The 21,186-nt window shown below is 39.3% G+C and overlaps 1 protein-coding gene across 1 annotated transcript in view; it reads right to left on the bottom strand.

Annotated features, from left to right (window-relative positions):
* The window catches only part of ccser1 (coiled-coil serine-rich protein 1), a 106,097-nt gene that overhangs the window by 66,318 nt on the left and 18,593 nt on the right, over positions 1–21,186 (bottom strand). Inside the window, 2 exon segments of the mRNA XM_034118086.1 lie at positions 1,969–2,143; positions 19,626–19,731. Coding sequence (XP_033973977.1) covers positions 1,969–2,143; positions 19,626–19,731 — 281 coding nt within the window.

The following is a 21,186-nucleotide window of genomic DNA, read 5'->3' as shown; positions in this document are numbered from 1 at the left end:
ACGCCTGGGTCCATAATTGTTAGTTTTCACTACATGAGTCATTAGGATAATTCTCTGCCTCTTTGAAAGCATCGTCCAGGTTTTGTTTTTAATAATGATTGGACTGGAACGGCACTATATTATGTGACATATCAAGTTGACCAGTGTGTTGAATGCCATTAGAGGGAAGAGAAGATGAGAGAAAATAAGTTAAGGTTAACAAAAGAAAAGAACAGGCTCAATACCAGAAGGTCAAGCAAATAAAATGCAAAGCATACAGACATACCGATTCACCCTCCCCTCGCTGAAGAATGGATTACATCTCTTGATGGAGGGTAACAAAAAGTTAATGACACCACAGAGCAAGCAAAGAGGGCAAAGTGTCGCCTCTTTCATATTCATGTTCTGCTGCTGTGTAACCTCTCTCACTCTCTCCTGCACTCGCTTTATTCTCCCCATAACCACTCTAGTCTCTCTCCACTAATTATTATCATATCATTTTCATGTCCCATGTCTCTTTCACAGTGGCTCTGGGAGGAAAAATACACAGAGATGAAAAGTGAAGAGAAAGGGAGAAAGTCGTACATAAGCCTCTGAGGACGGTAATTCTCAGAGAGGCCCTGACAGCTAGCTTTGATCTTAGCCTCGAGGTACTAATGGTGGGGTATTAGGGAAAGTCTGGGCACCCTTTTACATGTCTTTTTGTGCATATGTATTTTTGAATGGGGTTCTGTATAACATTGATGTATTTGGTAAGGGTCAGTCACTCTTGTAGATTTACAAGAGAACAGCATCCAGACATTACTAATGGCTTGTTTTTCAGCTCAACTTCCAGAGAATATGGTATTACTACTAACATCCTTCTAATGTACCTAACATTTATAATGACAAAGTGTATAACAAGTTCTATTGAAGCTAAAAAATACCTAAGCCATTTTCCAAATGAGTGTAATTAGCGTTTTGGACTGGCGCAAACTCAAACTAAATATGGAATTTGCAATCAGCAGTTGATTGAATGTTTCATCATAATGACTGACAATGTGCCCCAAGTCAAGCTCTGTGCAAATTGCAATTACCATAAATATAAAACGCCAATCACATGTTTATGTTCTTCAAAAATAATCACAATGAAAAAAAAGAAACACCCTGTAATATTATTCTTTTCCATTTCCATTCTGTTTTAAATAACTCCCACAGTAGAAAGATTGCATGACTGCACAGGGCCATCAATATAGCTCCCTGGCTTTTACAGTTAAACTTTGTGCAGCTATTGCAACGTGTCAGTGCTTTACTAAGTGACCATTACAGCTAATCACATCAATAATGGTAAAGTGTAATTTCCCTGGTTTCACGCGACATTCGTAAATGAGATGGCCTGATAGCCTGAGGTAGAACTTTAGCTATAAGCAGACCAAAGCATTTAAAGAGCAGAGGGATACTCTGGAATTACATTACATTACATAGCATTTAGCTGACACTATTATCCAAAGAAATAGGAGGATTTATGTGTAGAATATGTGTGTGCACGTGTTTACGTGTGTGAATATAAAGAACATGATGACAAACACTCAAAGACTGTAAACCGTTAAGTTTTCTCCTCCAAATGTCCAATCTGCTTAATTTAACAAAACAAAGTGATTACAGGGACAAAGGCGGAAAAGCATCCACTTAGAGATGATTTCATGGAGCTGAAATAGAGCGTATTAAAACAGGGAGGAAGGAATTTATCAGTGAAATGTTTTAGTTCGAAATGCCAATTGCCTCATTATTTGCTAACCCCTCACCCTTGCTGGTTCTAAAACAATTTAATACATATATAAATTGATCGAAAGAGGTATTTTAATGTGGTTCAAGAGGGATTATAATGAATTTAAGCTTCTATTCTAGGGATTTTTCTTCTTTGTGACAGTCAATGTCTTAATCCAAGTATAAAGCCACGTTACAAAGGGTCTGTAAGCTTGTGTGCAGGTGTGCGTGTTCATATCCCACCTCCTGCAGTGTCCGTCTCAGTCTCAAAAGCAGGGTTTTGACAGAAGTGCAGTCCTGCTGCATCAGTCGGAGAGGAAGGGTCTCCAGACCTGGAGGTAATGGCTCATCTTCCCTTCCCAAACCCAGCCCAGAGCTCCAGTCAGCAGGCAGCAGGCTTGTCGGACGGCAGGGCTCCCTGGGGGAGAGGTAGAGCATAGGGAGGGGGGAGAAATAAAGAGATGAAATGTGAAAAGGAGTGTGTGAAAACCTGATCATTGGTCTGTCTGCACTGCTCTCCACAGGCAGCCAGGGGGATCCTGTTCTCGCCTTCGGTCGTTACTGATGGTAGATGATTTCCCCAAAATGTTGCTGCTAAATATATGGTGCAAACATGGTCCAGACAATAACTTATATGGATGTGGAACATGTGTGACAATTATACAGTAATCGTCACTCATGAGGGGGTTATTCTAATAATGGAAATTCTTGTGAGTGTTTTCTATCCCAATCCATGATAATATACTTTATTATCCAATCCGATCTTTTTTTTAAATCACCTATGGTTAAGTTTTGTGAATCACCCACACAAAGTAGCTTAAAATACAGAAAATATATTTCTACAGAGGTGAGAAACAGACGGGGGCAACAAAAGGTCAGATAGAGAGCAACTGCTCCACCATAAGGGCTCCATTTGAATGAACACTCATTTCTATAATAAGTCTCTTTTAAAGATCGGGAAGGCAACATTGGAGAAACCATCAAGAGAAAGATAGATTTTTTTAAATTATCCAACCAAAAAACACACCCTAACTGTTTTCCAATAAAATAAGCTAACATTAATAGCTTTGAAAATCGCTAAGTCTAGCAAGATAGCTGCCAACACCAACAGCCTGTCCCTTCAGGCCTCCCTCCAACACAAAATCCTCTAAAATGATCATTAATTATCACTATGAATGTAAACATATCACTATGAATGTAAAAAACCAACATGTCTATTGTATTTATGTTGGATGTCAAAAGATTTTGAACAAATATAACAAAACAAATTGTTTAAACACATTGCCTACCCTAGTTTGATAATGATATGAAACTGACAACAAAGCACACAAACCGACAAAATAAAAGCACATAAATGCCTGCTTGTGCAGACACAAACACTAATGCATTCATAGATGAAAGGAGCCAAAACGAACAAGTCCATCTTCTTATTCTGCATCCACCATCATTATCAACTCAAAAGGAGACTTCTTTGTCAAGAGCTTTGATTATTCATTACAGCCCATCAGCCGTGTGAGCTGTGTGATCCTCCTCATATTTTAGAGGATTCTTAATATTGTGTTTTGTATCATCGCGGTGCGTGTGCGTGTGCGTGTGCGTGTGCGTGTGTGTCTCTCGGTTGGAGAGCTGCATATCAAACACCTTTCTAATTAACAAAGCTTTTTAATGTTAAGCACAGCAGACCTCCTGGCTGTTTGTCAGAAAGAAGGGGGGGGAATCTCTCCGAAAATGACTAATGATACAGTAAGTCACCTTTTAAGTCCTGATTTCGTTACAAGCCTCCAAACTGATGGGACTCTCTATTCACAGCTGTGGCACTGTTGTGGTGGTGTGGGGTTGGATTCATACACACATGAACACAAACAGCAGCAGGAGATCAAAAAAGGCACTGTTGTAATCAGCTGTCCCATTTGAGAACACAGTCCATTAAGCAGTAAACGGGCCTCTGGAGCAGCATGTCTCTGGTGCATGGTCTTTGTTCTTTGTTTCACCTTCAACACATATGTAGTACAGCGGAGGACGGATATAAGGAGGAACTTCCAACAGGAGTCCCAGTTACTCAATGTCACAGCATTCCTCATCTTTCTTTGCCTTCCAGCCAACACTAAAACTCAATTGAAGAAGCACAACTAAAAACACTGACCTTATCTATAAAGCTATAGCTCCATTGCTCGGAGCCTACTCTACTTGTCCAGTCACTTTAAGTATAACAAGGAGCATATTTTTTAACTGCTTACAATGTTAGAATATATTTTTTACCGGATAAGAAAACAGTCAAAGATCAAGGACTTCTTCTGTTTAAAAATAATGACTTGACTAACCCTTTTGTGACATCTTTGCCTGGCCACTTATACATGAAAAATGCCAAATAGATTAGAAGAACAAATGAAACAGATTACTTTATGACAGTTTGTGCATTATGAATGTAATTGCAAGGCTGTTGTATGGCTGGATAAATGAGATATTTACTACAGTACTTTACGATTATGGGGTAGTAAAAGACACATTCTGAAAATCCATTTACATTTTCTACATTCTCATTTAAGGATTAGCATTTACCCTTGGTTAATAGTTGTCCATGGGTACATTTAGAGCTCTTTTCACACTGCAATAAGTACACAAGAACAATCAATCTAAGCTGTTAAATTATGCTTTAGGAGTCTGTTCTGGTTATGTCCATGGGAATAAAGTTAATAAGCATGGTTAGCTAAATATTCAAATGTAGACCATGGTAAGAGTAACATGAGATCCAAAAGAATCAATCAACAAATTATCTGAGGTTTTTTAAGTAAAAAAACAAGCTCAACACTGAGTTATGTATGCTTAAATGTCAAATGACTAAAATCTGTTGAGTTTTAAACTTCAAAGCCAATGTATTTTGAAAGAGTACACGTATTACAATGCATAGATTATGTTTCTCTCTTAGAGGGTTAATAATAAACTTTCATTTGTCAATCTCACAGAATGTATTATGGGATAGTGCTTCAAATGCAATGTAAAAATAATGTGTAACCAACTTATACATTACAAATACACTACATTCCAGCATTTCTTTGCAAAGTTTTGATATTTTGACCGTAGTACATAAAGGGGGACTGTGTATCTCACCTTCTTTATTAAATGTTCTAAAAGGTGACTGACTTGAGAAATACCAATCTCCTGTATAAAAAACACAAAGAGAACCAGCGAGTTCACTGGCATATCAAAAAAAGGAGGAGAGGGATAGCAGTAAAGAGAGCCAGGCATAGAAGCAGAAATTAAGAGCTCTTTTAGACCATCTTCACTTTGACATTTAGAGCGGAGGGGAAAGGAAATAAGATGCCTTTAGTCCCATTCTCCCAGAAAAATCACCAAGTAAACATTAGTGGGGAGCATTAAGTTAGACAGCAAATTCTATAGAAAGAATTTGGTCTTAGAGCAAAACAAGACGGTATCACTAAAATATCAATCAACATTAGCCACTCCAAAGACTCCTTACTAAAAGTTTGGATAGAGTTGCACCCTCAGATGCCCTCTTAAATTGTTCTGTACTGGTTCAAATTCCCATCAGTGTTTCTTCTTCTAAATATCATACATTCATTCTCTCTCCTTTCTTCTCTTTTCATCAAAATTCAACCTGCTCTGTCCAAGCTCCCCTCTCTCTCTTGCTTCTCTTTGATCCCCTGCCCTTCCTTCATTTACCCCCGCCCTGCCCTCATCTTCTGTCTCTACAGCTCCCCCCCCTTGTCTCTCCGTCTGTTTTTCCCCATATCAGTCTGACAACCGCCACACTAAAGTGAGGCAGTATCAAAGCCCCCCAGGGATTCTGCTTAGCACCTCAGACAAATGTCGATGAAGCCTGCTGTCTTTTAAGAACAGGTGAGCTCTGTCTGTCAAGAATCCACTGGTGCTTTTCCAACCCTTAAACGGTGTTCGCTTTGGCTTTTGTTCTTGCCTGGCATCTCAGGTTAGAGTGAACTTTCTCCATTTTATAGCTGTCTAGCTCAACTCTGCTATCTAGAATGGATAAAATAAGTGAAAAATAAATGACATGTGATCAATCATGTACTCTTCTCTCTGACAGTGTGTGTCAAGCGGTAGAGTGTTGTTTGTTTTCTTCTTAGAAAGTTGTTTTTTGTCTCGTTTTTCTTTTTTTATATTGGAGTGCTTGTCTTAGCATGACACTTGTGACCTTTTTTTAGCTTTCACCAGAGTTTCAGGTCAGGATGCCCTTTTACCTCTGTGGTACATTGCACATCAAACCCACAGAGTGACAGGAAAATGATTGGGAGAGGGGTTCAAACAACACTCGCCTCCCCAGAAACTATAATCATAGAGGTGCCTTTATGCAAGGCATGTACTGTTCCAGGAGACATGAGTGGACTATTTCTGGGTGGACTGTAAAGGGGTTTTACTGTGGGAACATTTACAAAAAAAAAGTAATACCACTAAATCTCACCTTTACAGTGTGTTCTGGTGTTTTGTCATGTCTGATGTGGTAGAAAAGGGATTTATTGGGTAATGCCTTCTTATTTAGCTTTTTTAATAAAAAATAAAAAGATTGCCAACCTTATCCCCTATGAATAATATCCATTAGCACCTGATTTCAAATTAAAATTAAAGTGGACCTATTATGCTATATTGGACAAATATATTGTAGGGCCATACCTATACAAAACATGTCTGTGAAGTTTTTTGCTTAAAATACCAAACAGATCACCCATTGTAGCCATGCCTCATACTGCTCATACCCCTCTGTTGCAGCCCTGATAGAGAAACGCAGATTTTGGGTCCTTAGCTTGAAAAAATAATTAAGAGGAGGCGGAGCTAATGCCTGATCAGAATTCTACCGGAGATAAAGTTAAATTCTGCTGTGATAAAACGCCATCCTGCTCTAAACCACATCAAGGATTATTTCTGAAACAGTATGGAGCTCAAATGCTTTTTCTCTTGCGGGTTTATCACAAGGTGAGTTCTTTTTTTATTTCTTGCTTTTTAAACACATGTGCTCTACAGTACAGGTTAGCTCTGATTGTTAGCGAGGCTTGCTAATGTAAACAAAGACGAGATTACGTCCAAAACACGTCAGGCATAGTTTCTGATAGCAACTTTCTGTGGGTCCACCGCCGATTTGACGTCATATCGGCAGCAAATCTGTATCCGCTCGTTGTATCCCCGTTTTTAAAAGATTTGGGTACGGAGGAAAAGAGAAAGGGTTTTATTTTCTGACGCTGCGTGAGTTCCCTGACACACCGGGGACACATATTTTAGTGGGAATGCTGACACAGCATTACTTTTATCATTCATAACTTTCATAATTCCAGAGATACATCCCATAATTCATCACATTTTTAACATGGAAGTCAATGGAGAAACTCTTCAGACTTCAACAATCTTCATGCAACTTCAACTGCTAACTACCCCTTCTTCAACTGCTAACTGCTCCTTCATACTTTCACTCAGAAACCTCATTCCAACTTTAAAATGTTACACATCTTTCTGACATTATTCGTGTAACACAACTTTTAAATCTGATTCTTACTTTTAGAGATATTAAACATTGTTCAGACCTTGGTAAAGAGGCCTTCTTCAGATTTTAGAGTGCGTGATGTCACAGCTAGAGTGGAGGACAGATTTAATTTTGCCTTCATATTTTCGTTTAAACCTGCCATAATTCCCAAACCCTACATTCCTGAGACATAATTTTTCATGACAAACGTAGGAAAACATCTCGTAGTTTGAAAGATAAAAAAAAAATTAAGCAAAATAATTAAACAAAATGCCTCTTGAGGGCATGAAGTGGCAAAAACGTTCACATGTAAGAGGTTTATCTCTCATTCAGAACAATGAAAATGCTCTCCTCTCACTGATTACTGCACATCACCATGGACACCTTTGATCTCTGGACACGTCGTTAGCTCAAATATAAACACCTGTGTCATGGAACACAATGATGTCATAACTCCAACTGACATGCTCAGAGCAGCAGACTTCAGATAATGGTTAATGGTCCTGCCCTCAACAGCTCTACGTCAATTATGGGGTGTCTTCATATGCCGTTTCACCGGTCCATACCTCAACCGCTTTACGCCAAATCTGAGATCTCACCATAGGCTGTTGCCATGGAAACGCATACCTCGCCATAAAACACGATGTCGCTGTAGCTCCAATGGACACGGTCCGGTCGTCCCACAATCTTCACCTGTATATCACCTCTCCATGCCTCAACAGCTCTACATCAAATCTGACATCTCACCATATGCCGTTTCCATGGAAACACATCCCTCGCCATAAAACACGATGTTGTCGTAACGCCTATGAAAAGGGTCAAAACAGCACCACACTTCAGATAATGGTTAACGGTCCAGCCCTCAACAGCTCTACGTCAATTATGGGGTTTCATCATATGCCGTTTCCATGGAAACGCATCCCTCGCCATAAAAGACGATGTCGCTATAACTCCTATGAAAATGTTCAAAAAGTGCTCAAACTTCACACGTGTGCTAACAGTCCAGCCGTGAAGACATCTACGGGACAGTTTTGAGATTTCTTCAATTGCCGTTGCCATGGCAACACAATGCTCGCCATGAAACACGGTTTTCTCATAACTTCAGTGAAAATGCTCCAAACGGCCCAAAACTTCACAGGTTTGGTAACGATGCAGCCATCAACGCATCTAAGCGTATTATGGGATGTCATCAAATGCCGTTGGCATGGCGACAGATCATTCACCATCAAGTTAGTTCAAAAGTTCCAAGCCTTTTTACTTTATTTTCTTCTCTCATCACACATTGAAGCCCCCAGTGTTCATGTATCATTTCAATGTAAATTCTTCACTTTCTTCTTACACATTACATTTCAGCATAGCAGTGTAGCGTCAGCTTTTCAGCATAAAGCATTCCCACTAGCAATTTCTTCAGGAATTGCATTCTCTAGTTATGTATAAAAGACATCAAAAAGTGCATTTTGCATGATAGGTCCCCTTTAAGGAAGATGGTTGGGCATGCATATTTTTGACTTTGACAAGAGACACTAAGATTAACGTCCTATCACATTCTGTAACAGATGTCAGTTTTTACATTTTCAAAATTAAACCACAACGACCAAGAGGGATGCTGGAGGGAGCACAACTTGGGGAGGCTGTTAAAATGATAGCAGCATTGGCAAGGCTGCAAAGTGTTGTGTGTACGTTATATGCAAGTGTGTGTGTCTATGTGTGTGTGTCAACATCCCAGAGTATATATTTTTGACTGCAAAGTCATTTTACAGTTAACCACAAGTCTCATCTGCAGGTAATTTTCACACACACACACACACACACACACACACACACACACACACACACACACACACACACACACACACACACACACACACACACACACACACACACACACACACACACACACACCACACACACACACACACACACACACACACACACACACACACACACACACACCACACACACACACACACACACACACACACACACACACACACACACACACACACACACACACACACACACACACAGCAATGTTAGATGTTATACAGGCAGGGAGGCCGTTCCTCTACTCAGGGTCATCTATCTTTTCACTGTCATGAGCCGATAGCCCGACACGCTCGCTTCATTTCTCCTTTTTTACAACTCACACTCTCTCTCTATCACACACACACACACTCACCAACAGTATTACATACACACACCGCACCTCTGAGCAGGTTATATGTATGTGAGTGCAGGGAACAGGGCTTTGAGATAGGAGTCAATTATAAGATTACACAAATGGACAAAGTACTAATTTGAATTTACAAAGATGTAGTACTCCAGCTAGTGGCTAAAACTGGTACTGCATAATAATATCAGTGTAAAGCTAAATATTAATATAAATACATAAAGATACATAAATATTTGTACAGATCTTCTTATTTTCTTTGTAGTATGTTCAGTGTAATTACACAAATAAATGTAAAAGTAAACAGGGAATTCATTGTACTCTTGTTTTTTCCTCAGAGTATATTTTATCTTTTATTCTTCTCTCACATCCCCTCTTATCCTGTTTTCTTCTTGACATTACATTTCTCTGTTTTCCTCTATTGTCCTTCTCTCGCTCAAACCCTCCTCTCGCTCCCCTCTCAGAAGCCATTTCTCAATAGCAGCGTTAGAAGTGATCCATTTCACCAACCTGAAAAAGCCAATTATCTGCCTTTTTATGACTTCCATTATTTTACCACTCACAGAGTGTTTTATTGCCTGGCTGTTGGCTCCCAGCACTGACACATACTGTACCTGCATGTCATCCACACAAGAAGCGAAAATCTCACACACACACACACACACACACACACACACACACACACACACACACACACACACACACACACACACACACACACACACACACACACACACACACACACACCACACACACACACACACACCACACACACACACACACACACACACACACACACACACACACACACACACACACACACACACACACAGGTTTACATCATGTTCAGTTGGCGCATTAAGTGACAAATAATGACTGCTAGTCAAATACATTATGTGTGATTGAAGTGCATTATCTTTAGCAGCAGTTAAGAAGGGTGGGCTGCACCCTTGTCAATCATAAACATGAAGACTGCATTGTCTGAGGAATAATAACAGTAAAAGACACTTTAACACTGAGACACGGTTAGAAAGGCACTCCGTCTCCTATGCCAACTTTTCTGTCATTAAAATTGTACTGTCAACATTTATGGGGACACTCTAGTTAGTGCGTGTGCTTTTAATGCAGACATTTGTGTGTCATGTGTGCACATGTTAAGTATAACACTATACCGCCGCTATTGGAGAATGATCGCCCCCATTTGTCACTCCTTCTTTCCATCTGACAGCCACAGTGTGCTCATCTGCATTCAGCACCTGAGGCTACGGATGTTTAATGCTGCCATTAAACTCATCTCCGACATAAAGTGCATCTGTGACTAAAGAGTGAGCACAAGCCAAGCTCCAGGCAGTGAATCTAATGGTGAATTCAAGTCTTCAGACACAGAAAGGGAGCGAAAATAAAACTAATTTAACATTGCAGGGGTAACTTTCTGATTAACCTAATTGTCCTCTCTGCTTTACTGTGCACTCTGACTCTGCGCTAGTTTTGCAAGAAATCTAAGCAGTCTGCCTTTTCTCTTTTTAACCTTTTCTCTACTCCTGCCTCTAACAATCTTTCAATAATAGCATTTTCAGTGAAAGGGATCTCAGGGAGTTATCATATTCACTAATTATTATAAAAACGTCTTGTTTCTTGGAGAGATCTATTTAACATTGGTCCCAGTTCTCACATTACATTTTCCTATTTCAGAGAATATTGCTATGCCAAATTGCCCAAAATGTTGTCCTGTATTAATACCAACAAAATATCCACTTAACATTCTGACCTTTTAGTACAAAAACCTTGTAAGGAGTTCTCCATTATGCATGAAATACGATACGTTGATTACTCTGTTGACTTTATCGTGTTATGCACACAACGATTTATTCTACTCTTTAATGATGTTTCCTCTTCTTATTCAAAATAAACTATGCCTGTTGGCAATTGCAATTAAGAGGATTGACAAAAAAAAGCATGCAAGCCAAAGGTGACAATGGATCATGAAAGCAACCACTGGTTGACTGAAGCTGAATTCTTTTACAGACCTAAATCCACAAATCCATTTTATAAAATGCAAACTCCCCACCCAAAGGGAATTATTATTTTGAGGGCAAATAAAATGTTTATCTAATCTATTCATTACTTGAGGATATGATAATTGTACGCTATTTACTCTAATACCATGATAATAATGGACCAGAATTTCAATTACCCTATTATCTGGTGAGATTGTTTTATTCAAGAAGCCTGACCCTGCAGCTACGAGAAGATAAATGTGCAAAAGCTCAGGTGAGGCTTGCAAAAGAAAAAATACAGTTACACTACTGTGGTAAGCTTATGATAATGTGTTTTTGCTCAAATGAATAATACGTGTCCGGTTTTGAGTGGATAAGATTATAATGTGGATCCAACATTGCTGTTCAACAGTGTAATGCATTATAGATGTAGGTTTTCTGGAGCAAACCGTGAAGAGAAAACACTGTGGATCTGTACACCTAAGTTTACTGTGAATGTCCAGTCTGGGATATGTTTTCATTGAGCAGACAAACACAGCGGGCAGCTAATGTTTTATGATGTCACCCTCCTTTTTATCCAACTTCCTCTCGTCACTTCTGCCTCATTTCCTTTCACAGGGCAAAATATATTGAGCCATATATGAGTCATAACTCAGATTTGTTATTTTGTAGTGCCATTGTTGTCACCACATGAAAAATAATAGCAACACTTAACAAAGGAGTTCATTTTGACTCATGGTACCCATGATTTAAGCGACAGTGATCCTGTACGCACAATGTTATTGTCTTCGCTCAGGTCAGATCCATTTTAAATTGTATTCTAATTGAAAAGTACTCTGAATACATTTTAGCCAATATCCTGTTTCAGCACATTTAGTCTTCATGTTTTCTGAGTTGGTCCAAAAAGACATACTTTCCTGTTAGCAACCACTTGCAGACACTGTCATTCTGATAAAATGAAATGGAAATGTGCCAAATTACGAGGAATAAGCCTCTATAATCCAAGATATTAAAATGAATGTCTGCTCCACATCTTTATTTTTTTAAAAGCTGTTTCCATGGCAATACTGAAATATGCTGTATGTTTATGTTCAGAGGGATATGGTGAGCAGGAAATAAGGAAAGGTACAAGTTGCCTTATTGGGTATTAGACACTGTACACTGTATGTGTAAAAGGCAATGATGACAGCAAGTGGAATGTTGCTTGGATTGTATGGTATTAGCTGCATCTAACACAATTAAACAAATATTATAAATACGTGATCCGCCTGTTTGAAGAAACACTTTCAAGTGACTGGAGAAGAAGCTAGCCTGCTTCTGTAAAAATATTAAAATACAAACATTGACATCTCTACTTACCCCATTTGGTTTAAACTACACACAAACAGAAAAGTAAAAACAAACACTTTCAGGATGAGTTACATACAGTACTATGACTGTTTCTAGATGAACAAAAAAGCAGCTTTAGCATCAGCATGGGTTGCCAGATATGCTCAGTCAGCACAGGTTTTAGTTTTGCTCTCTAAACAGGAACAATGGTACCAAACCTTGCCACATCAATGTGAAGACTTCAACACGCTGTGCACAGTCAGGAAAAGCTAGAGCAGGTAACTCCCCCTGAACCACAATTTATTGTTTTTAGTCACTGTTCAGAGCAAGGCTTGCTGTCTCCTCCAACTTCAAGTCTTTATCTGAAGTTAGATAACATCTTTGTGCAGTGAGATGAGACTGATATTGATCCTATCATCTAACTGTTACTCCCCAAAAGGTTGAAATGTTCCTTTAAACTTGCCATTTCCTTAGCCAAGCATTTTTCCTTCAGAGCCTTGTAGTTTTTGGTGATGTTGATACTACAGAAAACTACAAAGCTTACACATGAATAAGAGCAGTTATGTCAGCAACAAATTCTCATGGGAAATATTCAGTATTCGCTATGTGTGCCTTTTTGTCTGCAATAGAATAATAGAAGTGAGAATGCGTTCGAGAAAGCAACAAGCAGGCTGGGAAAACCAATGTATCACTGCAGAACGCAAATGTTAGCATTTTGATTTTGTCTTTCTTTGAACCATTCTGTGATCTCAGCATGCTGTACAGTATCACAATCATGTTCAAGACCAACATACAGAATTTAGTCCACATAAAGGACAAAATAAAGAGAGAAGATGGACCATGAATGAATGAATGGCCATTAAACAAAAGAGCATCCCCATCTTTCCTGTCTAATTAAAAAATACTCCATATGCTGCAAAAGGACATTTGCACTTCAGGAAAACAAACGCCCATGTCATGTAGTACAATCTGGTTACAAAGGAGGCAGAGTGAATACCACTTCAACGAGTCCTTTTATTCCTGGAACAGACCACTAAGTAATGGAAAGCAACAGAATGACTTATTCATTGCCAATCTGATGTTTTTCTCAAATCAGAACAACAAGTTCCCACTCAAAGCAAGAGAAAAAGAAGAGAAGCCAACTCTAATTAGTCTCTGTGTGTTGAACAATAAACCCAAATGAGTGATGAAAATTAGACGCTGACCAAAAGCAATGGACTTTGCATGACAGCCGACTACGATTCTTAACATGTTTAGCCTATTAAGTTTGTCTGACAAACAACAATTAACTTGACAGTCATATATTTTCCTCCAAGGCTTCTGAAGAGCAATGTTTAGCTAATAGAAGTGATGCATGGGCACCTACTGTGAGAAAAATAAAAGTATCTCCTTAAAATGGCTGGCTCGGGAACATAACACCAACAAGTGGCCCTTCAAATATAATGTAAAACAGTCCAAAAAGCACAGATTAATATAAAATGAAAGACTGTGTTTTGTCTCCACTTGTGTGATGAATACATTCTGCATCATTATTTCCTACCTCATCCAGCAAGAGGAAGGGAAATCTACTCTGCGTCCCCTCGACCTCCCTCTGTATGCTGTGTGTGTCGGTGTCTGAAATCATGCTGCAGTGCATCTTATCTGTCCCCAGCTCCACTCCAAGGCTCAGCTGGATTATTTCTGCTTGTCTATTTTTATAAATATGCATCTGTGCATGTGAGTGAATGTTTAATGTGAAGTGTTTGCCTCTCTGTAGGATGAGATGTGTGTGTGTTATTTAGTCTTTACTATCTACAGTCAAGTGGGATTAGACACCATCTTGGGTGATGTACTTCATGAATCATATTAACATTAAACACATTTGTTCCCCTTTTCGTGTGACTGTGAGCAAATTCTTTATAATCACGGATTACATGTCTCTGTGGGAGATAACTGTATATTACTACGCACCATATCTACCTGAATTTGAGGAGGAGGGTTTCCTTTTATATCACTAGACACCCTCTCTACACTTCTATTTGCTGCTTAGTGCTGTCTTCCCAACAGCCTCAAGTATAATAAGTGCCAGTATACTATGTCTCTTGCACTCTCCCTCTCTCTTGCTTTCCATAATGCGTTTAATTCACAAGGCCCAGCTGATTCTCTTTCAATTGATCCTCATCTCTTATACTCTAATTCAACACAAAACAGGCAAACACATCGTACTGTAGCTTGAGGCACGTGCTAGGCTGTTTGTTTGTTTTGTTCAGCCCACTTCATTAAATCTGTTAAATGAGAGTTGAAACAGCGTGAAGTTGACAAGTGTATTTTGGGAATAAACTAAATATATATTTTGAAGTCGTCATTGGGTATAATTGGGAGCTGTCCACATATGTTAACATGGTTCTTATAAGTCTAATGCTAATGTCAGAGCATGTGAACGATATAGCTGCAGATTAATCCTCAAATCAGAAGTAGAGATGCACATTTTGACTTTCATGATTGTCCACTGCGAATCGACAGACAAGGACATCTCTGAGTGTTTGTCCTCTGCTCAGATTACCTGTCTTCTGCATAGCAATCAACGGCAATGAAAAAGGGAAAGAAAAGAGGACCACTCAACAGGCAGACTGCCGTTACCATAGCAACAGGCACACTGCTACTGTTAAAATTGTATTTCCTCCTTGTCGTTTTCAATAGGAGAGACAGGGGAAGAGCGGATGACTTAATACAAAACATTAAAATATATATCACACAAACAAATATTATGTATTCCACCACACCCTTCACAATCTCTTCCAAACTAAGCCACTGAGGCAACACTCATTATTGTAATGTAGTGAAGATTGGCAATAATATCCAAAGTAAGTGCTGCAACTGGCAAAAGTTCCCCAATGTATGTACAGAAACAAAGCACATGGACTGATGCCAAAAACATGTTTTTGGCTCATCTACATTCTGAAAATATGAAATTCTAAAAACTGCCATTGAAGTGGAAATATCCAGGGTTGCAACAATCGGTCCATTGAGAGAATATGTCACTATTTTCATTGAAAGAAATATAATTTAAACCAAATATGGGGAACAAAATGTGCTGGCTCTAACTGCTCAAATGTGAGGATGTTGTTCTTTCATTAGTCTTTTGATGATAGAACTGTAGGGCTTACAGGCATTTGGAGCTATTGCTGCAAATGTAATTGACAAAGCTTTGGTCAATTTATTATTTCAGAAATAACCAGCAGTTTATTCAATAATAATCAAGGATGGGAAACATATGTCTAAGTAATATCCCTAAACCTCATACACTGCTCTCTGAATTCTTACTTTCTTAGTTTCGTCCAAAGCTGTCAATACAATTAAAATACTATTGTAGAGTATACTGGTTCTGTGTTGACTGATCCCTGTTCACCATCTACTGTGCAGCATGCACAAGATGAGGGGTGATCTTTATGTGAATATAGGACAAAAGTTTCTGATGTTTCTAGTTTCTCTGTTTTCCCAAACTCTCTCTCTATCTTCCCCTCTGTCTCAGTCTTTCCTCACCTACTGTTTTAACAGACTTCTAACTACAAAACACTAAAACGAATAATTAGTAAATGGTGTTTGCTGCTATTGCGTGTTTTCTTTATAGATATTAATGTTAACAAAGTATGGAATAGTAAGTAGTTGAAGTATTCGTGCAAGTGTGTGTGTGTGTGTGTGTGTGTGTGTGTGTGTGTGTGTGTGTGTGTGTGTGTGTGTGTGTGTGTGTGTGTGTGTGTGTGTGTGTGTGTGTGTGTGTGTGTGTGGTGTGTGTGTGTGTGTGTGTGTGTGTGTGTGTGTGTGTGTGTGTGTGTGTGTGTGTGTGTGTGTGTGTTTTGTGTTTTCTTGTGTGTGAATAGATGGGAGCTTGCTTTGCCTCCAGCAAATCAATGTCCCCTTGAGGGAATGTTGAACCTGAGACAAAGAGCCGAGACAGACAGAGAGAGGAAGCGCAAGCCCTGGGCAAACACACTTTGTTCTCTTACCCTTATTCTCCAGTTTGAGCTACTTCATTCAGACTTCAAACACATTTTACAGTCAAATGTCTGTGTAATGTAATTGAACAGGAAATCAGTGCAGGTGCTGAGGTATCACAGTGGGAAATTAACACATGCCAGCAGCCTCACAGTAAGACTCTCAGACCTTGCTCCATCATGCAACCTGCCCCAGTGTTTCAGGAGCCAACACATAAAACAATGTTTTCCTGACATAGACTCCAAACGGTTATTTCAAATAAAAGATAGTGTGAAATTCACTTTGTAAAGCAAAATAAAGAAGAGTTTAAAATACTTTTTTTTTTAGCCTCAAAGGTGTGATTTGTTATTGAAGTGTAGCTGCTCTTTCCATCCAGTCGGTTTATAAAATGTTTTCTGAGGGCGACTGTGGCTGAGAGGGAGTGCGGTCGTCTTTCAACCAGAAGGTTGTGGGTTCGATCCCAGCCAATGCAGCCAACATGTCGATGTATCCTTGGGTAAGATACTTAACCCTGAGTTGCTCCCGATGGCATGGCCAACGGTGTGTGAATGTGTATGAATGTTAGTTCCTAGAGTAAGGTGCACTGCTTTGTATGAATGGGTGAATGACATGTAGTATGTAAAGCGCTTTGAGGGGTCTTAAAGACTGGATAAAGCACTATATAAGTAAAGTCCATTTTTTAGTTTTTTTACTCTTCTGCTCTGCCCTTCAGCTTCAAAAAACTGCTCCCTTGCTGTGAGGAAGTAAGGACCACACACTTCCTAAGCACACTATATCATATCACTGTCTCACTGTTCGTACTAAATTATGAGATGTGTCTACAGTTTGGAGAATTGAGTCATTCTGGAGTATAGGCTCAAGACCTTTTAGGTTGTTATAAAGGAGCTATATAAAAGAGAAGCTAATGAAGTCATCACTCAGCTATATAGTCTAGTTGCCAGCTCGTAGAGTCCTATTGTGAACCCGGATATGTTGAGTTCCCCAACGTTTTATGTTAGAGATGTATAGTAGGGGTCGCCAGCACAAAGACACTGCGGAATCCTAACTTGCATATGTTGGGCAATTTGCACAATTAACATTAGTTTAGTTGATTAGCATTACATTGCAATACATTTAAAATAGGTACAAAAATGGCCTGGCCGATTTGGACATTTCTGGAGTGGACATTTTCAGAATCCAATAAGCAGTTTTAATAATACAATTGTAAAAAGTTTCTTGAATTCCAAGGTAATGGATTGTTTTGTTTTGAGTAAAGCAAGAAAGGAAATAGATCACATTTAAGAGGCTGAGGACAGCATTTTCTACCACTTTTGAATGTAAAATGATGTTAATCATTAATCTATTATCGAAATAGTTGGCAATTATTTGTTGTCCATTGACAGAAATCGATAAGTTGTTGCAGCTCTCCGTCCATTTAATGTATTCATTCCTCTCCTTTCATCTCCGCAAAAGCAATACTATCGTACTACACCGTCTCTGATTGATTGGAAAGGGATGGACCCATTTCCTCATATTATGGCACTTCTGGCCTGAACTACGACGTTGCGTTCCAGGCAAACTCAGTCGAACAAAAGAAAGCTGGCTTCACACACATTACTTGACCTCGCATACAGAGAGGAATAATGCAAATATGTATTTTACATGTCTGGTATTCCTCTTGTACTTTCATAGACAAGTGGGACTTCAGTATAAATGAAACAACTGATGAATTGTTTGACAACAACCTTGAATGGGTTGAAAAGGTAGATTCAACTTGCATGATTCACTGACATCGTCTAGACAGGAAAAACAGCTCTCTACTCAACGCAACATTCAAAGAGTGTAAGAAGCGTGCTTAAACCTCGGAAAAAAAAGAAGCCAAGCCAACATTCAATCTTTCAACGGTGTACTATAAATCCTCCAACCTTTAAAACCACTCACACACGTTTACCTGCACTTTCTCTGAAAACAAAGAAGCTTGGAGTTAGTTTATTAAGGGGAAAACAAAAATATATGTATCCATTAACTCTATGGGTAGGATTAGAGATAACATGTAAGTTAACCAGGGATTAGAGAAAGGAGAACTGAGAGTATCACCGGCTGCTGGCATGTCAGACACATCACCAGACATTACTACTGGTGATACACTCTGATTACACAGTGGCACCATAATCACACACATAATGCCTTATGGACAGAGCTGCTGTGTGTGGATATGTCGATGCATTTTAGTACAGATGTGCAGGGGTGCCCACATTTCCTTTTGCCCAGCAAGACCTATCCTGTATCCTGAGTGTAGATAAGAAACAAGCAGCCAAATCAAATCAGATATGGGACTCTCTGGCTGTGGTGCTACTCACACGTACAAACAGAAACTCTAAGTGTTCTTTTTCAGCCGTCGGCTGCGGGGAGAAAGAGGAGAACAGAAAGACAGCTTGCATATTTGTGTGCTAGAGTCTCGTCTAATCTCGAAGGGAAGGAAAGACATAAAACATGTTACGCATTTACAGGGAAAATTCAAGATCAGCAATTCCAAGAATAGACAATAACTCTCCCGCTTTCTTTCTTGGTCTCTCAAGTGGCATTGGAGTTTGTGTTGTACAAGAGAAATATATTGTAGCTATAATGTAATAAGATATACTGTAGAGAGGATAAATGGCTCGGAGACAAATGAAAACAGGTACATGAGCAGTCCATATGCTCAGATGCTATGTGATTAAATCCTTATTCTTTTTGGCAGCCAATACAAGACAGTCTTTTCCATCATGACTGTGGTTCTGTTATGTCTAGCTCATACACACCCATACATCATTTGGAAAGTATTTGTCTTCATTTTCTTTGCAAGACAAATCGCCAAAAACTTCCACATAATTACATGTACAGCTCTTTTGCAGTTGTTCTCCCTATAGCTCTACAGGGAGAGAAGACAACACTGCATATTAATAAAGATATACATATTTACCTCTGATTGATTTCTTTCCCTGGGATGCGATCTCCTGATGGGTCGAGGGGGGAGGGGAGCAGGTTGAGGCAGGAAGCCAGGGACTGACTGGAGTCTTCTCTGGACACTGCACACACACCCAACACACAATTAGTCATTACATTAAGATGATTTTCACATCTTAGTGGACACCCTTAAATAGGCCTATGCTGATCACAACATATTTTACTCATCAAAAATAATAACTTTTACATCTCCTCCAAAATTTTATTAGAGTTATAAAACACCAGTCATGCACATTTTAATAGCATATTAAAATTCAGGAGTGATAGGTTTGAGTAATGAAAATACAATGAGTTGTTTAAAAAAAAATGATATTTCTTTTTAAGTGTAATTTTAATGGCACATTTGACAGAGCAGTGTGAAAGAGTTTGGAATAAAAACTGGTGTTGAAGACAAGATTTGGCATTTCTTCGTGTCTTTGTAAAGGTCCCGCTGTCTCCCTCTTCCTGTCTCTGTCTGATTCCACAGGGCATGAGTCACAGTTGGATTAAGAGCACACAGCCCTGCAGCTGAATACTGTTGGCCATACATTGCTGTGAAACTGCTTGCTTTTTAATAAAGGCTTCAACAAGCCACCTGAGAGAGGTAAGAATAAGGAGTGTCAATGAGAGTGCATGTGTGTGAGATGAGTGTGTGTGCAGTCATATGTGTCCGTCTGCCTCTTTATATGTGCATGTATCTGGTCTGTAAGCTCTGTGTATACCCACTGAATATGTATGTGGGTTCTTAAATGATTCTATTTAAATAGAGTGTGTGGGAGAACCTTACTCTCCCATTGCCAGCACAAAGTCGAACTCCCTTGACTTTATGAGAACAATCCATCAAACCTTTAATTTCATGCTACAGTCTGCAAACCATTAGGTCTAATGACTTAGCATACAACCGTGTGTTAGTGTGTGTATTAATGATGATGCTTTCTTTCGATCTGCACCAGTCAGAGCCTTCAGAGGTGTTTTATATGTATGTGTGTGTGTGTGTGTGTGTGTGTGTGTGTGTGTGTGTGTGTGTGTGTGTGTGTGTGTGTGTGTGTGTGTGTGTGTGTGTGCGCGCGTGTGCGTGTGCGTGTGTGTGTGTGTGTGTGCGCGTGCGCGTGTGCGTGTGCGTGTGCGTGTGTGCGTGCGTGCGTGTAAAAGCTGTGCAAGTGCTGGGGCAAATCCGCTCTTCCTCCCAAAACCCTTTCTAACCCCCATAAGCACAGGATATTCAGTTTAATATGGCTGAAGTGCCTGTTGTAATTCGCAGTTCCTCGCAGTTCTGCTGAGCATTTTACTTTATTTGATTGCAACTGTAATATTCATGGAGTCCATCTGGGACTTGAATGTAGCCTAGAGATAGATGAATGTAACCTCACATTTATATACTTGACTGAGATCTGTTATATAAGAATCAAAGCCAGACGTGCTCACACACATATAATGAGAGTCAAGAGAGAGTGAATGAAATGTCTTTATATTTACAGTAAAACTCAAATTCTCAATGACTAAACTTCTTGAAGCACAGACATGGTAGGGTAACCGAT

Source organism: Trematomus bernacchii, unplaced genomic scaffold, assembly GCF_902827165.1.
Source record: "Trematomus bernacchii unplaced genomic scaffold, fTreBer1.1, whole genome shotgun sequence".
NCBI classification, from domain to species: Eukaryota; Metazoa; Chordata; class Actinopteri; order Perciformes; family Nototheniidae; genus Trematomus; species Trematomus bernacchii.
Note: the sequence above shows the minus strand (reverse complement) of the source record. Positions and strands in the feature narration are given on the sequence as shown.